The 26,671-nt window shown below is 38.4% G+C and overlaps 1 protein-coding gene across 1 annotated transcript in view; it reads left to right on the top strand.

Annotated features, from left to right (window-relative positions):
• SCFD2 (sec1 family domain containing 2) overlaps nt 1–26,671 on the top strand; it is a gene marked incomplete at its 5' end in the record, with an annotated part of 188,877 nt that overhangs the window by 41,526 nt on the left and 120,680 nt on the right. Inside the window, one exon of the mRNA XM_080626680.1 lies at nt 10,012–10,183. Within this exon, the coding sequence (XP_080482806.1) occupies nt 10,012–10,183 (172 nt within the window). The remainder of the gene's footprint in view (nt 1–10,011; nt 10,184–26,671) is intronic.

Genomic DNA, 26,671 nt, shown 5'->3' with positions numbered 1-26,671 from the left:
CTTTCCCTTAAATTGCCTTTCAGTAGATTATGTTCTTTTGTGACTTTGGGAAAACACTACTTTGCATCTACCTGTTACTTGTGTGTTGGTTTGTCTTTTATGGCAGAGTATCAAATTGACCTTTTAAGTGCTTTTTTTCTGAAATCCATCTTACTGAGAAGAGAGAAAAAAACCAATGATAAAACATCAGTGTCATTTACACATCCTATCTCAAAAAAGTACCTTGAAATACCAAATCTTCATCTTAATTGTAGAGACGAAAAGAATGGTAATGGTGTGGAACATGCAGCCCCGCTGGGTTCTCCTACTGCAACAACAGCTATAGCTATTGGGAATGAGTTTGAAAGTAGTCCTGGGAGTTAAGTCCTGTCCTCTGCTTAGAGGAGACATGCCTGATTTAGAGAAGGAGACTGACATGGATAATGTGAAGTGCACTCATAACAAAATTAAATCTATTTTATTAGCTGTTTTAATTTAGATGTTTTAATCCAAAACTGAAATTACTCAGAAGTTTTGTAGAGCATCTTGTACTTCCTCTATTGCAAAAAATTTGTCTGGAGGCAAAATTTGTCCCTCAGTATGTTAGGAGGGTATTAAATAGCGTTTTGCTGTTCTTATTTAGGAAATCAAGTGTTGTTCAGATTTGTTAGGGGTGGTGTGGGCTGGTTTGTGGGGTTTGGTGTCTGGTTTGTTTTTTTTTAGTTGTTGGATTTTTTGTTATTTGTGTAATGACCACTGCTTTATACGTGATGGGAATTTACCTTAAAAAGAAGAAGTGTAATACTGGGACTACTCACACTTAGTGTAAGTTTAAAGAAAGACTTAAGTTGGTTCTGAAGCACCAAGTACCATATTTTACCCTAAGCTCTGACTGAATTTTTTAGGTTTGGTGTGGTGTTTTTCTGTTGGTTTTGTTTGGTTTGGTTTTTTTTGGGGGGTGTTTTGTTTTCTTCATTATTATTCTGTGACTTAATATTCTTGCAGAAATAGCATTTCCTAGGTTAAGTTAGTTTACAAAGTTTCAGTACAGGTACTTTCATTTCATCTGTCTCTTGTTCAATGATTAGCCTGCTGCATGCTAAATAGTCTCTGGTGGTGTAAGATGAATAATGGGTAAAGCCATAACAAAACTGTAAAGACTGTCATATTCGTGTCTCATACCTCACTTACTTTGTACTTTGCTGCTATAAAACAGTTAGAAAGTGAAACACCCTGTACAGTAATGTGAAACAGACAAATATGTCGGTAGTATGTTATCTTGGATTAAATTGTAGTTGGCACATAGATGCAGGACTATTTGGCTAACTTTGCTGTCACTTTTAAGAAGGGAATGAGGTGATTATAGTCTTTCTATGTGTCCAGACTTTTGGGATGAAGTCTTTCTTTCTTTCTTTTTTCTTTTTTTGTTAATGTCAATTTTTTTCCTAGACAGTCAACTCAAACACTTAAATATGAACTTGTGGCCAGGTCTCCCTCCATGTCTGGTTGTGATTAGAGTTGAAGATAATTCTTAAAAATGTAAAAGAAAACAGAAGTGCGTTGCTCTTGCAGGAGTTTTGCAAATATATCGTTTTATTGTTTATATTCTTTGCTAATGTAATACTACAAAGCTTATATTCACTTTGTTAACTTCAATATGAAGTCTTTTTGTCTTAATAAAAGTATTAAGGCTTTTTAAATATAGGTTGTGAAAAGCCTATATTAATGTGGTCTTTGACAATTTATGTGATGTTCACAGTAGTGGGGATTAAACATTAATGCACAAATAAACATTTGTGAAGCTTTCAAATGGGCTTAATGTAAATGTATGTTGTTATTAATTTTTTATACTGCATATCTTTAAGAGGAAATGACTGTGGGTTAAAAGCTTAAAAATTTAAATAGTATTTACTTGCATATATTTTGGTAACTAGTATTGTTTTGAGAGGTGTTGTAAATAACAGTACTTCTTCATTGCCTGGAGTCTACAGTGGCTCAGTGTTTCTAATGCTTCTAAACAAACAACTTTTACAAACGAACCAAATTGCCCAGGAAAGGTCAGAAGGCTTCTTCCTGGTTTTGAATACCCATTAGTCAGTAGTAGCTGCAGGTGAATAACCCTGCTTTATAGAAATAAGCTGGAGTTTTATATAAATATATAAAAAAGTGAAGTATCAGAGATACAGTTTGTTAGTTTTTGAATGCTGGTGTAACTTCCTGAAAAGAAGTAATTGTGTTACCATCTTCTGTTCTTGGCTAAAATTTGTTTGGTAGGCTTACTCTTTTGGTTTTTTGGTTTTTTTTTCTGCTGCTGAGTTCTGTCCCATCTTCTCCGTCTTGAAAAGAAATACTTTAAAGTTTTGAATTGAAAGGGGGGTGAGGGGAGAGAGGTTGGTTGGGTTTTGTTTGCTTCCCCTTCAAAAAAAAAGCCTGAACTGTACTTGTAGACTGTGCATTTGTGATGACCCAGGTATGGTTAAAAACACAGGAGCCTTAAGCCTGTTTGAACCTGGGTGAAAAATGAAACACTTATTCTTTTAAGTGCAAGAAAAGGAAATTTACTGCAGTTGCTGTTATATATATCTGTGTGGAAGCAGTCTGGTTGGAAATAAGGTACAACTGGCTGTACATGTGCACTGTGATACCTTTGTTTCATAGGGTGTACCAGCCATAATGACAGTATTTTACATCAGCAGGAGAATTCGTGAATAGGGGCTGGGAGAGGCTAAATCTGGTGTCTGCTTGGCATGCAGCGGAAATGCATGGCACCTGCACTTTGCTGGAGCACTGGACAGTTGTAGGTGTTATCTCTAAGTATTGCACTTTGTGTCTTAGGAGATGACAGAATGAGTTTCAGAATTTCTTTAAGTTAAGAAAGGAGACATCTAGTCTAAAAAAAGGGGGGATCACACTTGAAGAAAGTAGCAGAATGTGATGAATCATAGAATGGTTTGGGTTGGAACATCATTTAGTTTCAACCCCTCTGCCATGGGCAAGGACACCTTCCACATTATATCAAGCTGCTCAAAGCGCCATCTGGCCTGACCTTGTACACTTCCGGGGATGAGGCATCCACAACTTCCCTGGGCGACCTGTGCCAGTGTCTCACCACTCTCACAGTAAAGTTCTTCCTTACATCCAGTCTAAATCTCCCCTCTTTCAGCTTAAGTCCATTCTACCTTGTTCTATCACTTCATGCCCTTGTTGTAAGAAGGCTTTCTCCAGCTTTCTTCTAGGCCCCCTTTACATACTGGAAGCTGCTCTAAGGTCTCCCCAGAGCCTTCTCTTCTCCAGGTTGAACAAGCCCAGCTCTGTCAGCCTGTCTTGGTGGAAGAGGTGGTCCAGCCCACAGAGCATCTTCATGGCCCTTCTCTGGACTCAATCCAGAGTCCATGTCCCTCTTGTGTTGGGTGCCCCAGAGCTGGGCACAGTACTCCAGATGGGGTCTTATGGGAGTGGAGCAGAAGTAGAAGTAAAGGAGTGAAATGTCATTGAGAACAGCCTATGCCAAAGGATTTAAACCAAAGATACAATACATGCTGCTGTGCTTACAAAGTGTCTTAAGTATAAGGCTTGAGGTGGAATACGGGAATACAGTAAAACTGGATGGCTTGCCTGCTGCTTTTTTCCAAGCATAATTGTGAAAGCCTGATCATTCAGTCTCGCAAAGGATGACTCTTTACACAAGAGACATGGCGAATTACATATGTACGTACTCATACATAATCATGTTTTCCATCCCTATTTATTTGCTTACCACCCAAAATGATTGTTAGCGTGTTCTCAGCTGCAGAAGCCTTTCAGAAATCATCAGAGAAATAATCAGTCCTGTGAATAATGTACCAAAGAAGAACAATGACCTCCCTCTTTCTGGGATGGCGTGCCAAGAACATGATGAAGTACTCTGTGTCTGGAAACATATGTCTTAGTGTTAAATGAGGACATGCACGAGCCACCTGAAATCCTTTGGGCGTGTTATTTTAAGACAAACATGTTGATTCATTTCTGTGAGAAGTTTAAAGCATGCAGGAGATGTTTCAACCAAATTTGCCAATTTCAAGTCCTTTATAGTCACAATGAATTACTGTGTTCAATGATTGCTAGGCTGTTTTAGGGCTGGAGATCCTCTGGCTGGGATGTGGCCTAGTACTTAGTGCTTATTAACTTAACGGTAAAGGTGAAAAGTAAGGTAGTAAAATATGACCATTATACATATTTAGTCAAGATTAAGAAGGAGATTTGAGTATTAAATTGGAAGTTTAATATAAGTGGTGACCCCTATGAAGCTGAATTCTGAAAGTTAAAATTTCACCTAATTTTTCGATCAGATCTGAAATCTGCTTTAATATGTGTGAGGGCAACGAGAGTATTGTGGACCTTGGCTAGAGATGGTTGTTACTTTTTGGTGATACTGATTTAACAATGAAAGGGGAAACTGAATGGTAAAGTACACAAAGAAGGAAATAATGGGTTGGAGTGGCTGTGCATTTAAAAACAAAACTCTGAAGGACGAAAAAGGTATCAATCCACATTGGGACACCTAAGCTACCAGTTACATTTGTCAAAGCCTTCTGAAAATACTGGGAAACTTGAAACTGTAGGTAATTTAGGAATTGTAAATCATAACTGGTGTCATATTCAGGCATCTGCATGTAGGTGCTTAGAACTGAAAATCTGGAGGATTATATTAGTGGTTTAGTTACATTTGCCCCACCTAATTGATGATTTGTTTTAAGGCATGTCAAAGAATAGAGAAAGAATAGTAACAGAACTGATATTTAAGCATGGTTTCCATTTTCTAATAAACCCCAGGCTAATTAGGAGAGAAGGCTAAAATTGCATGTGGCACTTACGTAAATATAGCTGATCTATCTAACAACGCTGTTAAAACAAGGATTTAGTGATACCATACGCATCTAGTGATGTATAATAAATTGCTTGTGAGATAACTAACTGCTATAGCTGATGAGACTGAAGCCAAGTCGGCTTAAAAGTACAGATTCCCATGGCAAGTGTTAGTTGAGTAGTAAAGAGTCCAGCTTTATTTGTTCTGGATGTATACGTCTATTCCAGAGTTTGCTAAATGTCAGCATAGCTGTCACCATTGTCAATGGCTTCTATGTCTTTGAAAGCCACTGCTGTACACACCTTCAGACATATGACATGTGGCAGGCTCTGCCTCCTCAGATAGACCTCTGAAGGAGGTGACTTGAGATGCACTGGAAAGCCCATGACAGGCAGAGAAGAGTGGCTGACCTCCAGTGCCTGTGTTCTGCAGCTATTGCTAAGGTGGCAGGAGAAATAGGGGTCAGTAAGGGCCAGCAAGGAGGGAAGGTCGGTCACAGCTCTCCCTTGGTGGCACGGTGCTGCTGGGGGCAGGCAGCATGAGGCCATAACTGCTATGCAGTTTTGGGTGTACTTCAGGAGCTGCTCAGACTCCCGAGACGGACTTATCCTGGAAGCGCTGCGGTGAAGACTTGGCATTTATGCTCATACCTGTGACTGTGGGATTACCTTGACACTAGTGCTTCTGCAGTAGAAAATGGAGAGAAGCTTGGAAGTGGCCATCAACCCCAGAGCAGATGAGTTTGTGTTTGCTGTGGGAGAGGAGCTGTTAGAAATAAGGCTGTGACATATCCTTTCAGTATCCTGTAATGTTTAGTGCTCTTCAGGTCCAGAGCCTTATTCTGGGGAAACTAGCCAAACAACATCTCATACTGGCCTACTTTTCATCTCTCCAAAGAACTAGGGAGTAGTTGACATTCTTTTCTTTATTAACAATTGAAGGACCGATGACTTTTGAAGTTAACTAAAGAAATGTTGAGATTAAATTATTTTTGTGGCAGTTACTCTTAAACTTCCTAAGAAGTACAAAAGCATTTTGAGTTAATAGTAACATCTGGAAATTACACTAGCAAGGGGACACAAGGGGTGTTGTCCATCCTGCTAAATTGCCTTCACTTAAGTTTGTAAAATATGTGACTCCCTTAGCCGTACTGTTGCCCACTTGGCTTCATGGAGTATGAGAGCTTTCTACATTCCTCACAAGTATCCGGCATTGGACACATGTGAGGCAAGCTACTGAGAGAGATAAGTCTATATTCCTGAGACTGTGGATGAGGAAAACAATACATTTTGAATTTTTCAGCCCTCTACTGCCTTGAAAGATCTCGCCTGTGTACATAAATGTGCCAAGCTTATTTCTTATTCGTGGTTCTGTCAAGTGAAAAATGGACCTCAGCAAAATCGCTTTAGCCAGTGTTCTTGCATAAAATTGAATAAAGCTTGAAGCTATGTGTATTTGGCGGTTCCTCTAGTCTTGGAAGAGCATCCCCTTAATTATTCAATTGGTCACAAAATGTACTTTCCTCTTTACTTGTTTTCTTGTCCCTATGGAGATAATTAACGAAGCGTTAGATGAAGAAATAAGGACTGTGTGTTTGGAACAGCGCATTGATAATTCTGACCTTTGCTCTTTAGGCACCTCATTTATTCATAAATCTTTATGTAAAAAAACCCAAAACACACACAACAAAAGCAAAAACAAACCAGTACTTTGGGATTCTGAATTTGAAGAATTTGCTTCTACCAGTAAATCTATCTTGAAAAATAATTATTTTCTTGAAGCGATGCCTGTGTTACGCTACACAGACTGCAGCATTAATTTAAAATGGAAAAAAGTCGTATTGTGGATGAATGTCTTGATGTCTACAAATGCGGTTTGTCCAGTTAACTTTTTGTTTAACCGTTGAGGTGAAGGCCTTTCTGTTCCACTCAGGCTACTCTCTCTACTCAAAACCAGATTTTTGACAGACTTCCAATAGTTGCTGATAATTTCAGCTCCATTATGTCTAACTTGAGTGATCTGCTTTCCTAGTAGTACAATTATTTCTTCCCTTCAGTCTCCCCATGCACATCATCATTTGTGCATGTAGTATTGTCATTTAATATTTAACAAAAAATCATTTATTCCAATGAATTTTTTTTTTTTTTTTTTTTTAAACTACGAAGTATGGCTTCTGTAATTTAAAAGTTAGTGAAAGTGGTCTGTATTTCTTTTGGGGTCTGCCCTGAGCTTTTGAAAGTTGGAGGTGGAATTCACCATCTCTATGTCCCAAAACATTTGAAAATCAGTTATTGAAGGGCTGAAGGGGACATAGAATTGGCTCTTACCAAATCCAAGTTTCCATTACTTCTGTAATGTCCAGTTTCATTCCTTGTACTACTTTCTCATTCTGTTGCCCAAGATTCTTGCATTAGTGCACAAATATTTCGATTGTTACTAGCTAACCAGTCAGAGTTTCTTAGCTGAATTAATTCCTGCAGTGTATGCATCATCAATCAGCATTACTGTTGTCCTTCCCTGTTCCCCATCCTCCTGTATTCTGTTAGCTTTTGAATTTCACCGTGAGACTTCCCAGTCACTACTTACTTGTTTTATCCTCACTGCTGTACTTGTGAAGAGATGTGAAGCTTTGAAATGGTTTTGTTTTGTTTTTTAAATATTGCTTTCAGTAAATGTTGTTTTTATCAAGTCCTCTGTCATGACAATGTTGTTGACAGAGTTCGGGATATCTGTAACCAGTTTCACACATGCTACACTTGATAACCGTTGATGGCAAAGGTTACTTCCCAGACAATACGGAATTCTTGGTGTTTGTGCAAGAAAGGTTATCAGTACTTTTATATCACTTCAGGGTGGTTGAGGTCATACTTCTCCTTCTTCCCACATCCAGGAATTAAAAAATGATCAAGTCGTTTGTCAGCATAAGGTTGTCCTCACAAATCAGATTTTGGTACCCACACAGACATGTGGCCATGCTTTAGAAGAGCAGTTGAAACACGATGATGTGGTTGTCATCTGTCTCCTCTTGGTTTTGTGGGACCTGTCTGCCACATTGCAACACAAAAGGACTTAAAATGGCAAAGGGACTTCAAAAAAATGAAACGCTGGTGGGTTTAGGATTAGATCAAATTTAGTCTGTTGTGCTAAAGTCTCCCTCTGTGAGCAAGCAGCAGGGAAGGTGATGAGGATTTAGGCCTCAGGAAGAGTCATTTAATTGCTGATTACTACCAGTCACTTTCTCAAATTCCTTTCCTCATCTACTGGAACAGTTTTATTTATCAGCCAGTTGTCCAGGGAGATTTCTGTGTAGAAATTGGCTGGAACTCTTGAACCCTGGATCCGAGCGGTTCCATTGATATTGTAAGTATCATAGATGAGATGCTGGACAATTTGATGCCAATGTAAGTTTTGTTAATGACTTGCTAAGGTCAGGATTTCACTCCTGTTTACATATGTATTGGACTTTCTCTTGGTGGCACTCTGAGGGTGGGAAAGAATTTGATTGTCTAAAATTGTGCTGAATGGATCTTAGACTGATCCAGTGCTGCATCTGGATTCACTTTCACAAGGGACAATATGGAACAAAGCTCTTGAAATAAATTTTTTTTAATTGAAATCAGAAGTCTTGAAAGCCCTCCTATTTTATTGTTTCATATGAGTGAAGGGCTGGCAACTTCATGTTTTCCCAGTTGAAGCAATTTATCAGATTTCGAATATGCCACAATATATCAGGACTGCTATAGGTAATAATGCAGCCATTATTAAAGGTATGCTGCAAGGCATCATGGACTGACATTTTCAAATCACCATGTAAATCTGCCTGACACAGCTTTAAAAGAAATAAAACAAGACTGAAAGCTCCAGTGTTTAGTCTAAAAACACACATGGCTGTGGTTGCTGTTTTAGCCGGTGCGGGCTAACCGTGGAAGCCTTTTGTCAGCTCTCCGGCCTACTGAGTGCTGTCAGCTTGATTTGTGTGTTCATTTGCTGATTTTTCAGTTTGATGCTTTCTGTTAAAATTCACATAAAGAGCCTGTGTGTTTTTGCTTTATTTAGAAGCTTTTCCTAAACTAAGTGCTCTTCCAAAGACCAACCTTGGTATCACTGAAATGAAGAAAAAGTGCTTTCAACATTTATTCACTGCAGGCATCATTTATTTGCCATTCATATGATACTGAAAGGATGGAGGCAGAAGGAAAGCCTTGTAAAGTGATGATATAACCAAACACAGAGAAGAAACACAGTGGCAGCCTTACAAGATCTTTCCATTATGGAAAAATACTGAGTAAAATGAGCAGTGGTGTAAGCCATGAACCGCCTAGCATCAGCTCAGCCTACTGCCTTCCTGGAACCAAAGCTTGTCCTGGTTAAGTTAAAGGATCCTCCTCACTTCTTCTCACATGTCCTTGCTCTTTAGGTCTCGTTTGCTTGAGGAAGTTGACTTGTAACTGGCAGAGACTGCCAGGAACCAGGAACCAGCCCTAGACTGGATTTCAGTCCAGACTTGCAATTAGGATGGTGTTTTGACACCATTTTTCCTTGCATGTTGATGGCATGTGTGATTGCCTGTGAGGATTTTTTTGGGGCAGATGAGGTACTATGGACCTTCCTCCCTAGAACAGACCACTTCTAAAATACAGATTGATCAAGCAGTTTAACTGGCACTTTAATGTTGTTGTTAACTGCTAGTTCTGTAGTGTCTGTGTGGCCTGAATGACTCCTTTCATGCTCTTCTATTAGGGCGAGATTTATGGGCATATGGGCACCGGGGTGTTTAGTTTCAAATAACGGGTGAAATCATGCTATGCTTACTGCATCTTAGAAAGTGAAGAGTCACGCCTTGGAACCGTCACTTCCAAGAACAGCTCCAGAAAACAGTTCCTTGAATCACTAAAAATATCTCTATTTTTTGAGTCAAAACTGATCAAAAATGCACCCTTAGGAAGCACTGGAGGGTGTGGGTTTGGTGTAAGGTAAAAGGCCTGCAAATTCCTATTGGGCTTTTGATAAAAATAGAAAGCTTGCTTAGAAGTAGTCGTCAAGTATTATTTCCCTATCCTAAGTGATCAGGCCATAGTGGAGAAAGCCTCTGAAGTTCTCTATAACCCATTCACTATAATAAAAAAAATGTAGGTTTGTATTTGCCTCCAGTGAGTGCTGTATCCTGTTTTCCTTTCCACAGGCAGAGTCACCCCAGAACAGCTCAGCTCATACATTAAGCTTTTCAAAAACAATCTCAAAGCGTTGGAGAACCATTGTGGTCTTCTGCAGCTTGTGCTGGCCACGATCCAAACTTTGAAACACCCCCAGACTTCCAAATGGGACAACTTCCTTGCCTTTGAGAGATTACTTCTGCAGGTACGTATTACGTGAATTTGTTTGACCTAAGTAAAAAATGGTTTATTTCTTTTCTGAATTCCCATTGGATGCTGTTGCTTCATTTTTTATGAAGAAGTGTATTGAATGTCTTGTTAAAAAGCTGTTTTTATTGACAAACCGGTAAAAGGAATGGGAACCTACATAGTCTTTTATAGTTTTGCCTAAGAAAATGTTTATAAACTAAACGGTAAGCCCTAAAAATGAAGTGCATAAATAATTGAATTGGATTACGGTTTTACATTGACATGAATTTTCAAGATGATAATAACTTTTCACATTGGATATTATTATCATCATTATTATCATTATTAGTATCATCAGCATCATCATTCTGAAGATGCTTCTTGAAGTAATGAGCTGAATCAAATATAGAGAGGATTTTGTTACTATATGAGTGTAAAACTTGTGTAATTTGCTGAATAGGTGAAAGTGTAGTAGGAAATTCCATGCACCAAGAGAGCGAGGTTTCTCTTGCTCACAGCTGTTATCTACCCCCAGCTTTTCCCACCACCACATTTTTTACAGCATCCTATTGGTGACCACGGTAGTATTTACATACCATTTTTATATCACACTTGGATTTCTCTCAGGAAATGAAGTTAGTGGTATATTGAACTCTTATCCTACTAACCTTTGGAGACATACGAAACAAAGGAGAAGTTAATTTCTGCTGAAATTTAGGAAAAGCTCAAACCTTTCCTACCTGTGCTTTCTCTTCTGCCATTGTGTTGCTTTTAGAAGAACCATCTGAAATCCTAGCAAAAGGAAAGTCTTTTTGTAAAGTAACTTCTAATGAAGTTAGTCAGCCTTAAATGAGTGAAGTGTATAGTATGGACCTCAACTAAAATCAGATACTACTTCTGTAAAAATGAGCTGTCTTTGTCTAGATGTTGAAAACAAACCAGGAACCCAACTCTATCCATGATCTATGGCAGCAGGATATAATCCCTGGTCCTTTGAGAAGACTCAGCCCATACTTCGTAACTTTGTAGTCAATAAATTTCTGTGACTTTGGGGGGGGAGAAATGCAAAGCTTGAAGAGTAGCAAGCTCTTGACTGCGTTAATTTAAAAAGATGTTCTCTCTTGGCAAGACTGAAACATTTTTGAATTACATAGGCAGCCTTCTTTAGTTAAGAAAAAACACATCTCAGGTAAAAGAACTCATTGCAGCCATTTTGTTGGTTTGTCTGCGCTGTAGAGCGTGGTACTGACAACTCATAATCCCCTTCTTTCTCCTGCAGTGACTCACGTCACATAGCTCTTCTCAGAAGCTGGTTAAGTTCCATCTTAAAACCAGTTCAGCTTTAGAATGAAAATAAAGCTGCAAGCTCAGCATTGTTTTCACAACAGACAATTGCCTATATAAATGCCATGTTGTAAATCATCAGGGAGTGGAAAAACAGAGGTAAAAAACAACCAAGCTATATATTTTATAAAAAGAAATGTATAACAAGCACTCTCATAATCCAGAACCATCTACGATTATACCCACTGCCTTCCACCCATCATATTAAGGTAAAATGTGTTAGCCAAAGCAAACTTTCTAGACTAACATTTGTAACTGTTCCTTAAGCACATACTCATTTTCAGTAGTTCAAACAACTGTTATTTTGAATTACACAATCTGTACAGCATGTATCCTCTTACTGATTCTATTTTGAAAACAGAGTCTGACATGCATTATCTGCTTCTGAGCACATGGCATGTCTCTGTTCTGTTGACAGGAGTTTGTAGGGAGAGCAAAACAATACTGAGAGACCCAGAAGACATTAGAGATATTTCTATTTAAAAAACAACAGCTAGGAATTATGTTGCGAATGGTTACTACATAGCACTCTGCACTAAATTTGATGCTATGGTAGTTTATTTCAGCAATACTTCTGAGAAATTCTTTAGCATAATTGTTACATTTCAATATTTTACAACAATAAATCTTTAAAAATCCTCAATAAAAATTGTTTCAACATGAAAATAGTGTTGTTACTGCCACGTAGAAGACAACTGTTTGTAAAAGATCTACTGGGAGTAATATTAGATTTGGATGATGTAGGAATTCTGTATTTTTTTACTGATGAATGCATGTCAAACTCAGTTGATGCCAAAGGAGATAACCCAGTTAGTAAGTTGGGTCTTATGATTCTTAGCTTAGTCTACTTCGTTCTTTTCAGAAAAACCATGTTGTTGACATGAAGCCTTTAGTCTAACTCTTACGTTGAATAACCTCTTCCATTTTGCTTTTTCTTATTCCTTGATTCATTCCTTTCAGCTGATGTTGCAGGTACTCAGCTCTAAAAATGGCCTGGTAAAGGTAGAAGGCAGCCCACTTCTACTATTTTACCATAATTAAAAATCTGTAACTTTTGCAGAGGTTTATTAAGCATTAGAGGCTTATGAAATACAAAAGCACAAGAGGAGGAGCTCTCTTCACAGTTTAAACAAAATGTGACACCATGAGACAAAAATATATTTTTGTTGTTCTTAACATATGCTACTCGTATATTCACTGAGCAGGGATTTCTGCCTACAAATTCAATTTTAAAGTGCCCAGCAGCAGTTGAAAGTGTGATTGGGGTATAATGTGCCCCGAGAGAAAGTGCAGTTGCTCTATGAAGGGTACTGCTCTGAAACTCCTCAGGTTGGATGCTACACATACATACAGGAAGAGCTCCAGACCATACACTATTTTCATGTTTACGTTTCCAAATACTAATTAGCTGAATTGTGTTTTATTTTATATCTATTTTCTCATTTCAGTGCTGTAAAATTTGTCAGAAGACAGGTTTGGTTTTTTTTTTGCTATTGGTGTCTTGAGCAACAGAAAATACAGACGTGTTTTTAAGAGAAACAGAAACTTCACGCCAGATGGTCATTCCAATGTTTTTATTTTTCTGTTGGCAGAAAGCGGTTATGAGGTTAATAAAATGACATAATTCTTTCTCCTATGAATATTAGAGTGCAAACTCACAAAAAAAGAAGTGGAAAAACTGCAAGACAGCTGAGTATTTATCATTCTAGTTAATGTTTTCAGTAGCAAGATATAATAGCTAGGATGCTGGTAACCATTCCATCCTGTGCCGTGATTCTGTACCATTTTTACAAATGCAGGGTACACACAGCTTATTACTGAATCAAGGATGACATGATTATTCATTTACACTTTTGGCCATTGCATAATATGGTAGGCATTGTTCACATATGCATGCCTGCACAGCATCCCATGCCAATAAATTTGAAAACTGTAAGACACCAGCTTGCAGACTTTCCCTGCCTAGAACTCAGTGTAGTTCTCAGACCTCTCAACTTTTCTACAGGGTACAGTAGTTATGAGGTGACATTTATTGACTGTAAACTGGTATAAACCAACAGCTTAAGCATGGGCATCAGGGCTGCTGAAGCTGAAGCTCTTAGATACAAAGCAGTGGGAAAGCAGAGAAGCTTTTGGAGTAGTTCTGCAAGAATAATTCATTGTTCAGCTGTAGTGAGACCTTTATTTCTACATAGAATAGATTAAGATAAGTTGCATTCCTTGTTATTATTATTTATATTGCTTTAGTCTACATGTAATTTATCATTATATAGCTCAGCTCAGTGAAATAAATTGTCTTTTTGGTGGCCTACAATGTTGTTAAATAATGTTTTTAGAAAAGTTATTGCAACAGTATTTGGAAAGAATACCCATGATAACTGCCTGTAATTAGGGATATACATAAAATCTTAATCTTGAAATTAGATCAGTTGCTTTTTAATATAAAGTTACATATGGAATGAATTGTCTTGGTGGGAGTCTTGCTTGGTATCATGTTGATTGCAAAGGTCATTCTCTGAAATTTGGTACCTTTTGGATAAGATTGCAGATTGTACACAGTCTTGGGGAGATTGTACACATGGTCTAGGGTGAGGCATCCCTGCCCATGTCAGAGGGGGTTGGAACTAGGTGATCTTAAGTTCCTTTCCATCCCACACCGTTCTATGACTCTATTCTGTCTTACGCAGCTAGAAGGTGAAATGTAATTTGTTGATGACTTCTGGAGAGAAAATAGTCCTGCAGGCAATCACTTGCTTAAGCTTGCAAATTCAATATTTAAAATACGATAACATTTATAATTCAGTATTTACAGTAAATTTTTATTTAACCACCTATTTGGGAGATTTGCTTCATTTAAACTGAGAGTTAGAACATGTTGCCAGAACGTGTAAACCTGTAAACCCATTTGGATTTTGCCTTTTATACATGTCATATTTTTAACTTTGCAAGCATTTATTCTGCATAAAATTTATGTTAGATTTCATTAACTTGCCTAAAAACCGGTCTGTACAAGCCCTGACATAGTGTTGCTTCTTGTCACCTGCCTCGTATGATCTTAGTTCATTTATTTTGCTTGCTCCATGCCTCTTACCTTTGTGTTTGTGTGTTTTCTATACATTTCTATAAAACAGAGCCCTGAAATGCTGGGGACACCTTGGTGCTACAGCAGTACAGGTAAAAACAGCGGATTAAATTTCTGTAAGTGATGAGCTGTTTTGGTTGCATTTGGTTTTGTGCACCACCCATGCCCCACAGAGGAGGAGCTTGTTGGTTGCAATTCATATTCCATGTTCTCAGGGTACTAGGTAATGGAGCATTTCCCAGGCTTGACATGACAGGTATTCCATCTAGTCTAGCCCAGGAAGGAAGATATGTGTGTGTATAAACTCTTCTACTCTATATACGTGTATATATAATTCTTCTAGTAAAGCTAATTTTCTGTGAGTAGAATGCTCATCAGACTAATCTGAAAGCAAAATAAAATATAAGTAGGCATTGGTTTAACATTGTTTTAATCTGAAGTAAATCCTTTGGGAGTGAATAGAAACTATTTCTACTGTCTATTTACTAATCTGTTGAAAGAAAATTGGTCTAAGTTTTTCTAACTGTCTGTCAAGGAGTTAAAATATCTTAACTCTGGTTACTGTATCACATGGGAGTTAAGAGGATCTTTCTATAATCTTGTCAAAGAAATATGCTTGTGTTTGGTCTGAAAAATTGTAAAGTATTGCCATGATGGTTCTCATTTAAAAAGCAAAGACCTCCCTCCTTCATCTTCTGGAAGAGCTAATATTTTGTATCCAGATAAGGGTCATGTAGAGCCTCTAAAATGAGGACTTAATAAAGAAATGGCTTTTTTGAGTTAACAAATGTCCATATCAATTAAACTTAAAAGCCTTGTGGGAAGAAGAGGCTAAATATATTAAGTCAATGGGAACTTTTAAATTAATGTTCTGTGTACAAAACCAAAATACTTGCTGTAAAATAAAAGAATCCTAACGTATAAATGATTGTAATGGAAACCAGCATTTTGGAGCAAAAAACCACTGCCACCCCCTTTGCACACACACTGATTATTTTGTTGGAATTTTAAACAATTAACAGCTTTTTCTAGCAATTTCTTTTGAGGTGCATTTTGAGATTACATGGCAGTTGATATCTTGTTAGCCCATGTTGCAGAATTGCAGCATGATTTTCAGCTTTATATGAACACTTGTGACCAGTGATAGCCAGAGTCCTTCACCAGCCCTGTGCTGAGCTATGGCTCTGCCTGTCACTTGCCATTCTTTCTCTGTCAGTTTTCTCCTTAAAATGTGGTATTAATTGCTTACTTGCTGTAAAATAGAGCATTAATCAGACTGAAAGGCCAATGCTCTCACTCTGCTGTCAATATACGTAGTAGTTGCAGAGAGGCACAATATTAACAATATTGAATGAATCACATTTACTCCTAAACAGATAATTGTGCTCCAAGAGGCAAAGCCTCTGTCATGTGTACTCCCAGTAAGCCCTTTCCTTGCTGTATGCGTTGCTCCACTGATAGTATTCTGTACTACCTGATTTACATTAGCGACAGGATCTGCTTTCCGGTTTCTCCTTCTTATGGAGACCGTTGCCACCCTCACCAAAATTTGTCTTCTGCTGTTACTTACACAGGGCAGGCTGAGTCATATGTAAAATATTTCTTTAAATCTTCCGAAAACATCAGAAATGTCTGCAATGGACTGAGCAAATCTCTTGATTTACTAACCTGCAGAAAAATGGCATACACGATTTCAGATCTATCAAAGTGGAGGATTCCAGCACTCTTGGCAGCAGCATCTTATATTTTGAGGGACCTGTAAGGGGTGCCTTTTTTAGGTATGGCTTCTGTGGAGATAGGTAAGCAGTGCAGGAGTGCAGATTCTCTTAGTCACTTTTTGCCTCTTAATAACAGAAATCCCATTAGCAATGCCCATTCATCAGCATTCAGATTGACAAGTTAATTGGCAAGTTTTCACCGAGTCCTGAATGAAGGGTCTTATTGTGGTGTTTAAGTCTCTACTAATAAGCTCATTAGTTTGGTGTTAATTGTGTGTTACCGTGGTGTATGAATGGAGATGGGGAGGGAGGCGGCTCCGTCTGTGCTCTAGCATTTAATTTTCTTTCCATTTTGATCATTATGATACCCATGTTCTTTTGGTAAAAAGACTTGTTTGGTGTACTTTTTTGGATGCTTTCAGTCTAGATGACTCACTCAGCTTGTCATACAGAAAAGAAGGGTCTTTTTAAGATTATAGATAAAGTTTCTTAGCTAATAATCCTAACTAGGTTTTGCCCCTGCTATAGGTTCAAAGCAGGACTGAATTTACTTTTGGGTTTTGTCTGCTTTTGCTATTATATTAGTCTTTAAGAAAATCAGTATTGCCTTATACTTACAGTCCATGTATTGTCCCTAGGTAAGATTCTAGGTACTGTTGTAATAATAATTAAATCAACACCACAAAACACAAGCATCTCTTGAGAGCTTTACTCAGAGGAATTGCTTATCATTGTGGTGATTAGCTCAAAGTCAGTAAATCACCCATCAAATCTGTTATCTGCAAACCAATTTGGTGGTGCCAGGGCTGTATATTTGGTTTTGAGTGTGATTATATGAGTCTGTCAGCTTAGTTTTCCTTAGTTTTTGGAGGATATATTTGATTATTTCCTGCAGACTGGCAAGGAGAAAGCAGAACAACACAACTCAAAATTAATGAAAACTTTACTGTGGGCAATATCCAAAATTAACAGTGGGTCTGCCAGGTTGCATTCCCTCTGTCTCCCCACCTTAACGATTTACATAGTTCCCTTTCCAATGGCACACATGCTTCCTTGGATCACTGCAATTTCTGGGCACATGGTGCAGGCACAGACATACAGGTGCACACCTAACTTTTTCCCACAGTCTGGGTTGTTTGGGCGTTAGTGAGCCGCAACCTGGAAAGCTGATCGTCCAATTGGCAATGTACTGATCCCTGGCTGTAAGCCTAGCCTCTGTTTGTCTCATGTCCTGCAGAATATGCTATGGGATTTTTTCCCCGGCAAAAAAACCCAACTTTGGCAAGTCTTGGCATGCTTGTGCAAACATGGCTTTATGGCTGCTGCCTTCAAATCACAGCATTATCTCTGTCTGCATCATCTGTTCTTGGTCATGGAGCTCTTTGAAGGGGCAGCTGTGCTCAGACTCTGAGGCTAATATTTTTCCCAAACCCATTATTTTCAGTAGGAAGGTAGGTACATTCTTAATTTGATTTTGCCTACTTGATGGAAAGCAAGGTGATGTCAGTTTTCCAAGTTGTCAGACCAGCCAAGATTGGGGTGGTCTAGGAGTTAACTATTTTTCCTAACTTAGGATTTTATGGTTTACCTGGTGGAATTGAACCTGCAATGAGTTAGAGAGCTTCCAAACCTCTGCATGGTTGCTGGCCATGTTTTCAGTGAAAACCTCCATGCTCAAAGGAAGCTACACGAAGAGCTGCACGAAGAGATAGTCCTACACAACAAGTTGATTGCGGCTCAGTCCAGTTATGGAGCCATGGTAGATTTTTGTCATAAATGATGATATGTTTGCAAATGTATAGGCTTGCTGATATCATTTGCTCACTTCCAGTGAAGAAGGCAGGCTCAGCTCTCTTCGTCTAGGTTAGAAAAGCAGGTATTGTGAGAAAGGCAACATGCTGGCTCAGCCAACAAAATCTTACTGGAATTTTACCTCTGCAATAGGTCATGAAGAAGCATTTTTAGAATCAAATCTGTCTTGTCAGAGGTCTGCCGGTATAGTACTTACTGCCTTGCATTCTCTTGGAGATGACCAGTTACTTCCGCTTAAACAAACTTGTAACCAACTCTTCCCACTTGGAGAAGTATAAAATATTAGGAATTAATCAAAGTGGTTACTACTACCCCTGCTATTCCAAAGGTATGTGTAACAGACAAGCAACTCATCCTAGTAGGTGTCTCCCACATGTTCCTAAGTTTTCTTGGGAAATTGAGAGATTTCTTCTAGTGGTTTATTTTCTTTAGATTTTCTCCAGTTCATGCCTCTTCAGCTATGTTACTTTTTATTGCCATTGAGTTTCTCTAGGAACTTTCTCGAACTAAGATGATACCTTGTTGGAAGCCTGCCTGTTTTACCCCATGGCACCATATTTGGGAACAAGAACATGAAAGGTAGCATACTATAGAGCTGACAAAAGCGGGTTTATGCTAGAAGCTGCCTGCTGGCTCATTTGCCCTCACTCTCCCTCCAGAAAGCAAAAGGAAATACTTGCTCCATACCTAGAAGTGGCCTGGATTTACCAAGTCTGAGGCTTCTGTAGTATAATTTTCTCTGTGTTTACTCTTTCATGTGTCCTATAAAAATGCTTTATTAATTAAAATGTAGTAAGTACAGGAGGAAAAAATGACATTTCTCTCTGGATGTCCCACCCTGCACCACCCTGTCCCAGAGTGTTTGCCTTTGTGTGCCTTTAAAGAAATAGCATATGGTTCTGTGGGTGTTCCTGTAATCCAAAGTAGTCATGTTGCCTGCAGAAATGAAGGGCACCATGCACAAGTAACACTTGTACAGTATTTTCTAATGAAATATGATGGCCCGTTTGTGCAGCTGTGTCTAATAAGGCATGAATATATTTAACTGCGCTTCACCTCCTCACACTCTGTTTGAAGTACAGGAATGTTGTATGTTCACATTAGGCAATTCAGTATAGAAATCTAACTTGGACTATTGATGGGAAGTATTTCATAATTTTTAGCAGGTTAAAACATATGGTTGTAGTTACAATAAATAAATGGTTTGGTCCATAAACCAGTGCCATTCAGCACGACTGTTGGGTGGATGTAGGTTCATCCTTCAGGAGAGTAAAATGTAGGTAATGGATAAGTAATAAATGATAGTCTGGGTCTCTGCCTGGGGATGGGAAAGGTTTCAAATTCTTTTTAATGAGAGCATTTGTAAGAGAAGAAGAAAAGGTCATGGGCCAGAGATGAGAAACTCTTCAAACATGATTTAATTCTATCCAGCAGCTTCTCTTCTAATCTCTTCCCTACCCATCCCCAAATCTAGGGAAAGCGAAATAGCTGCTAAGTTGTAGGCAGCAAATTATTCAGACGTATTCCACAGTTTCATCTTATGTTCACATAATAGTGCTGCCTTTCCTGAATGGAGCAATAAAATAATAAAAAAATAAATAAAAATAAATAAAATAATAAAAATAAGGAACTTTTTCTTTAAGTTTTTAAAAATGTCTCTAGTTTCCTCTGAATTTCTTAGCCCAGTATTCTTCAGGAACACAGAAGTGAGTTGGGAAGTTGTAGGCACTGTATTAAGTGAGATTCTCAAATGCTGTAGATGTTAAATGTATCTGCTCAGAATAATGTTTTTCAGTTAGTAGGATCAGAGTGTGGTTAAAATAAAGGCTCCCCAAGAGAGACTGGCATGGATCCTCAACCACCTTTTTATTAACAGATAGTTTTTAAATGGCTATGATGTTTCTGGTGATCAAGCTCTCACTGGCTTCATTTGGTTTGATTCTGTTTGATTTTGAAAGTACATTTTAGAAAGCATTCATTCTTATATGATTCTATGTCTGTTTAACAGATACAGCTACGAGAAAACTGGAAGGCTCTACTTGCAGAATGAAACGAAAATTAACATTTAAAAAGATAATACTTGCTATCGTATACCACTGGCTAAAGTTCGTTACTTGTAATGGACAGTAGGCTTAGCTGGGTGTAAGTCTTATGAGTGTAACTATATAGTACACAGTAATACATGTCAAAATATATGTTCATGTACCAAAAGCCAAGTGAAAAGCTCTCTCAGCCTTCTCACTTGTCTTAACTGAATTATCCTGCATCCCCTCTGTGTAGGTTTTTCCCCAGACTGTAAATGGATTTTCTCTTCAGGTTATTTCATTTCTGGAATTACTCAAACACTATTTGGTACTCAAGGAATCAATACAGAACACTAACTACCCCTTATTCCACGGTAGTTCTGGAAAGCGTTAGGACTGCTCAGGTAGCACTTTCTGTGTCCTCTTATCTACTGTTTCTCCAAGCTTGCCAGAATTACTGGAAAGTTGATACTTCTTCTCCTGTGTCCCCTGGAAGAAAAGGCCAGTTGAGAACCTTAACTACTGTAGAAGCGAAATGGTTCACTACATCTTTTCATTGCATCTACAGAGATGGCAGCAGACACACAAAGATGTGCGCTGCTGCTATTTCAAGGGAATGTCAGTCTCTGACACAGGTGAAGTTTTGCATTGTCTGCATACTGGTTTAGTTTTGTCTGCTTGTTCATTGCAGAGAAGAGGTTGTACGTACAGAAGGCACATGTGCCAGCATTTAATTGGTAGGGGCCTGACTGCACGCATTGTCAACCGATGCATAGATTGGGAAGCCACCATGTATTTCAGGGGACGTAATAATGGAGAAGTCTATTTAGCATGGTGCAAAGCTTCAGTGTTTTGCTTTGGGTTCTGATTTCACCCATTTTTTTGAAGCTACACAGAATGAAACTTCTGTATGAACTCAACCTGTGTAAGGCTGTCAGTTTGAACTCCACAAGTCAGCATTGCAAATGGTTTGGTTGCCTCCGTGAAATTAATTGTTTCCTAGACTATCACTGTGTGCATTTGTGTTTTATCCATATCCTGAGCAAGATTTCTATTAAAAGTGATTGCTACTGGAAAGTGAATGATTTCTTTGGCATCTGATGGGTGGACACAGGGAAGTATAGATAAGCGTGGACTAGTGTGCCCTTTCTCATCCTGCTTCCCTTCTGTAAGTCAAAAGAGGATGCACAGTTCGAAGACATCACTAAAGCACTCTTGGTGAGCACTACTTATTCTTTTCCTGCATGTGCTGTTCATAAGAGTTTTATTTCCATAAAACACGTAGAGGCAGAGGATACCTTTAAATCTTTTACTTGTTCTCAGTTAAGTAGTGCAACAGGAGTGGAATTTCTTATGTAAAAATATGAAAGCTAGACACTGTCTCACAGAAGGAACAACATATTTCATGCAGATGGGCTCTCAAATGATGATGAAAACAGCAAATCATGGATGACCAGGTGACCTGCTTTTCTCTCCTGAAGAACTAAAAATTATTTACATATTTTCATTTTTAAACATTTGCATGTCATCTTGGTGTGATTACTGGCACATGTTGTATTGATTCAACTTTATTGTCACATTATTCTCTCACATTCAAGGGCCACATGTGCTCCACATCTGGTGAACATTTAAAAGCCTTTTGAAAAACATCACTATGTTTTTGTTCTTAGAAATGTTTATGACAAATACCATGCTCTTGCGTCTGCTTCTGCTATTGGTTGCAAACAGGATGCACTAGGCTGTGCCTGCTGTCCAGTTACAAAACCACCTAGGGTAACATAATATGTTATGCAAAGTCATTAATTGCTTGACTGTTGGTCCTTGTTCATTGCACCAGAATGACCATGTATCCTTGTTCTGGTGAAATCACAGTGGACCATGCCGCATGTGTAACTCTTTATGGCTGCTTTCATTAGACTAGGCAAGGTGGGAAAAAGGGAGAGCAGGAAGAAAACCACTTAATTTTTAGGAGTGAATACGAAATCTTTTTTATATAGTTAGTCATGCTAAAATATAATCTTGCTTTTGAGGAGAGTATGCCTTAGAAACTGCGTAGTATCCAATGTCAAGTCACCAATGAACTACTACTAAAAACATTCTAGAAAAAGCTGAATGTTTTTCTACAGCTCTGTCATTACTGTTCTGGTTTGGTACATTGCTCAATATATTTTATAGGGTGACTGCATGACTCTTTGCCATGCTTCATGACGATGACATTGCATTTATTGTTAACCTGTCATGGTGTAAAGTATACTTATTCTGAACACCATCTGTTTAGAAGATACAGTTCCCTGCACCAAACCAATTGCATGCAAAGGAGATTGCAGTCTGCTTTTCACACATTATTTACTATGCAGGGCAAAGTTAAAAATCATTATTAGCATCTTCTTACATTTCACCCATAGGTGCATAGAATATGAACTCTCATTTGGAGATACCTAAAGCCAAACTCAAACTAACCTGAAACATGTTAGGTTGGGCTTAGAATGAAGGAGAAAATATTCTCCTGACTCAATAATGAACTTCATTTCTCTCTGGGGACTTGACTTCTGACACAGAGAGAAGGCCAAAATAAAAAACAGAGTGAGTGAGGGCCCCGACTTAAACCTGCTTTTAATTAAGCCTTGTAAAGAAGCTTTCTGCAAAAACTCTCAGGTTGAAGAGTTCAGGCAAAAAAACCTCCCTGCTGCTTATGAACAGCCAGAGTGGGGACTCACACACACATTTTTGAATGGTTTAAACCAGAAAAAAATGCAAGTGAGAAAGTCCGTATTATTTGTTTAATGCAGTTTTCAGCAGGCCACTCCTTTTTGAGTTACCTTCTCTTTGTTTTATTATTCTGTGTGAATTTCAGTTTAAAAGTTAATGCTGGTACAAGATGTTTTGATATTAACAAACATGAAAACTAAATTGCTCTGGTTTCCTTTTTCCTAATTGCACATAAATCTGACCCTGTTCAGCTGGACACAGTTACAGTGCGTTAGAAATGTAATACACATTTCAAATCAGAATCCTTGCACCAAGGCAAAGGTCAAAGTCATTTTCTTGTTTGTTTGTTTTTTAAAGGGATTAAATAAATGTAGTTTTACCACAAGGAAAATGATAGTGCCCATTGCTCAAATATGGCTTTTAAGTCTGTATTTAAATGGGAGTAGAGAACCTTGTCTGGAGTGGTGGCAGGGATCATTTCAAAAGTAGAGGTTGCATGCTTTCTGTGCAAAGTGATGCTCATTGTGCAAGACTTCTGCTAGATCACTTACATGTCAGTCCCAGACAAGAGCTTACACGACAGGCTGTAAACAAAAAGGGGTGGGATACAGTTAATGGCAGCAGTATAGTGCTGAAGAAAAATAAATAATTCCCTTTTACTTGCAACTGGCAAAGGCCCAAATCCTAAAACATCGTCAATCATCCTTGATGACTAGATGAGATCATAAACCAAATGAGGAAAAATAAACTGAAATTTAACTTAAATTGTGATTGGCAAAGTAAAAATTAACTTTCACCCCAAAAAAATGTTTTCTTCTTCCAAAACATTTCTAGTTGCCGCCCTTCCCAACTTTTCCCCACCCATTGCAGAACTTCCAAGTGCTCTTCACTGTTGGTAGATCTTATCCTTTATCCTTCCACATCTATTTCAGCATGTGCTTCTAGTTTTTTGTTGAGAAGCAAACTGGTTTTGCATTTCTTCAAAAAAACCCCAAAATCTCAGTTTCAATGTAGTCTTCATATAAATACTGAACATCATGTTATTCAGAACCTTATAATTCACCAGTCTACCAGCTGAACAATGTAGCAGGCGTGGAAGACTGAGAAGCAGAGGATGTTACGCAGACCGGGAGAGACATTCTGACAAAAATCTGCTGGGGAAAACCTTCCTGAGAAAAATATGTAAAGTTTCTATTTCAGTTCTTCATACATCTACAGCTTATTATGAACAAAATATACACTCTTGGGAGCAGTTATGTACTGTCACGAAAATTGCCTTGATACTTTAATTTTTACAGCTGTTTATATTTTGCACCATGAATTTTTACACAGTTTATGTATAATATCCCTTGAGAAAGATGTTTGTTCTTCATGAGCTGATAACTTTAAATGTAAAAGTCAAGTTCTGGAAAGTTGGAGGCCTGGTAGAAATAACACTAGAATTCTACCAGCAGCATGAAGTCCTGAGGCTGTGAAGTCAGTTTTGTATCTGGCAAACTCTGTGTTTATTTAAAAGGTAAAGCAGTGTGTCATGAATATTGTAGTCAGGCAATGATCATTACCAGTTATTTGAGAAACATCAAGACATGTGGTTGGAAGAATCAATTTGACACTTGTTTTTTTAATAAACAGCAAGCAAGGAAATTCTGTAGTTTTATATCATTGGGTTAAAGGCACTGTTACATTTGTAGCTGTTGCAGTATGAAGTAAGCTGAGAATACGAATCTGGTTCTTAGGGGTCTAATTGGTGCCAAATTGGCAGAGATTGAGTGGGGGGGGGAGGTTGGGCTATCCCTTAACCTCTTGAGCTTTTGCATACTTACTTTATCAGTTGTGTAGATAAGGGCTTTTGCTTCACTGTGCTGTCAATCTGGTCCTTGCTCTAAGATGGAAACACTGAATTTAATTATGTAGCTGTGGGCCTGGGTTCAGCCATCCCCAGTGATATCAGATGTGTAAAGTGAACCTCTGCTGGAAATTAGCGTGTATTACTGATGAGTGTTGGGAACAAACTACATGAGTGATCTTCTCAATAGATACTGTGAGGCGTTTATTTTTTTCCTTTAATTAAAAAGAAAAAAAGAGGTGTGAATGCTGACTTAGAATTGCTCTGGCTGTGTGGCATTGAAATGGACCAGCCATGCTGTTTATTTACTCGCATAATAAGATTTGAGGGGAAAGATGTTCTAGACTGAGTTAAATTTCTGTCTGCGTACGACCGATGCTGTGTTATTTTATGTGGAGACAACTTTGTAAGTTGAAAACCTGTGATTTTTAAGGAATGTCTTTCGAAGGCTTATGGTACTGGAGGGATGCAGCTAAAATAGTACTTCAACTTTTTTTTTTCCCCCAGTTACATATGTCAGTTTTTCTGACTGTTGGCAGGAGGCTCAGTGTGCAGACAGATGTTTATCTTTTCATACATGATCATGTTCATGTAATCATTCTTGCCAGAAAGTGGGGACTTAAGTACAGAGGATTTTGACTTAAGTACAGTGTAGATTTTGTGGACATGGGGGTTTTGACAGTAGTCTGTGTTTGCTGTTTCCCAGCAGTCAGCTTTTGGATGTGAGAACTGTGGGCTTTGTGGCAGTGCCTTGCTGCTGTCGGGAGAGAGAAACATGGCTACCATGTGCTAGGGCCATACAGCTCTTCTAGGGTTCTGGTGTTCCTCTGAAAGAACCAGTTGAAAAGGTTAAGTACAACGTGTCATTCTGGGCTATTCCATTCCAATTTCACTTTACTAAAGTTGCCACATACGTTTCTCAAGTGGTTGAACATTGAGATTTAATAACCTTGTCTTCTAAGTTCCTGGTATTTTTAATTGAGATTGGTGGCCGGTGAAACACGTGACCTAATTCATAGATGAGAAATAGTGCAGTGGTCCTTTAGGACCATTTCTTGGTTATTTTGCAGTTGACTCGGTATTTGTTAGCCTGTGCGGAAAAGAAGAGCTAAGAAAAGAAAATGACTGTACTGTTTCGGAGGAGATCTGCTCAAATCTAGGTCAGCTCTTGCAAAGCCCATTGATACCTCGGTCTCAGGGCACAGAGCAAGTTCGGACATCTGAGTAGTCCCAAAAACTTCTCAAAGAAATTACTTCTCCTCATTGTTTTGTTATTGCTATTAACAAAGTTGCCTTTGCTGTGTGGTTTCTGTATCTGTATCTGCAGCTTCAGACCATTCTACGTTTCATGGCCATCCTTTCCGTCTCTGCAGAGAATGGCACGAAATACTGGCTTTTATAGCTCACCCTCGCTCTTTTGCTGATATTTTGGTTACCACTGGTTGGTTGGTTGTTGTTCGGTTACCTCCTAGTTATTCTCAGGCTGAATGTTTTGCTTTTACTGTGAATTCTATATTGCTCTGTGCCATTCAAGATAAGGATTTGCCCTTCTTATCATGTTCTTAATAGCTCCGCACCAAAAGTTGGTAGATCCTTGGATTTGGAAGTATTTGACAGATACGGATGTGTTCTGGAAGGTTAAGTGAGTAACAAGTGTCACCTTCAGGCATCTTCCATGAATTTGGCCTTTCAGATTAAATGTAAAATACTATTCCTGTAGTAATCTAGAAATTTAGCAAGCTGGTTTTTGGTAGAAGCAGTGAGAATTAGGGGCAACTGAGAGATTTTGGAAAAATTTTATGATTACAGTTTCTTCTCTTGGTAACAGCAAATGCGTATTCCCCGTGTCCTTCCCCATGAGCTTCCCCATGTCCTTTGGTACACATATCCATGCGTACCAAAAAGATGCAAGTTTTAAATGATGCTAAACCAGTAAAATAATCATTCTTCCTATTCCTCTTGTAATCCT

The sequence above is a fragment of the Psittacula echo genome (assembly GCF_963264785.1).
Source record: "Psittacula echo genome assembly, chromosome: 1".
In the NCBI taxonomy this organism is placed as follows: Eukaryota; Metazoa; Chordata; class Aves; order Psittaciformes; family Psittacidae; genus Psittacula; species Psittacula echo.
This window is presented reverse-complemented; position numbering and strand designations above follow the sequence as displayed.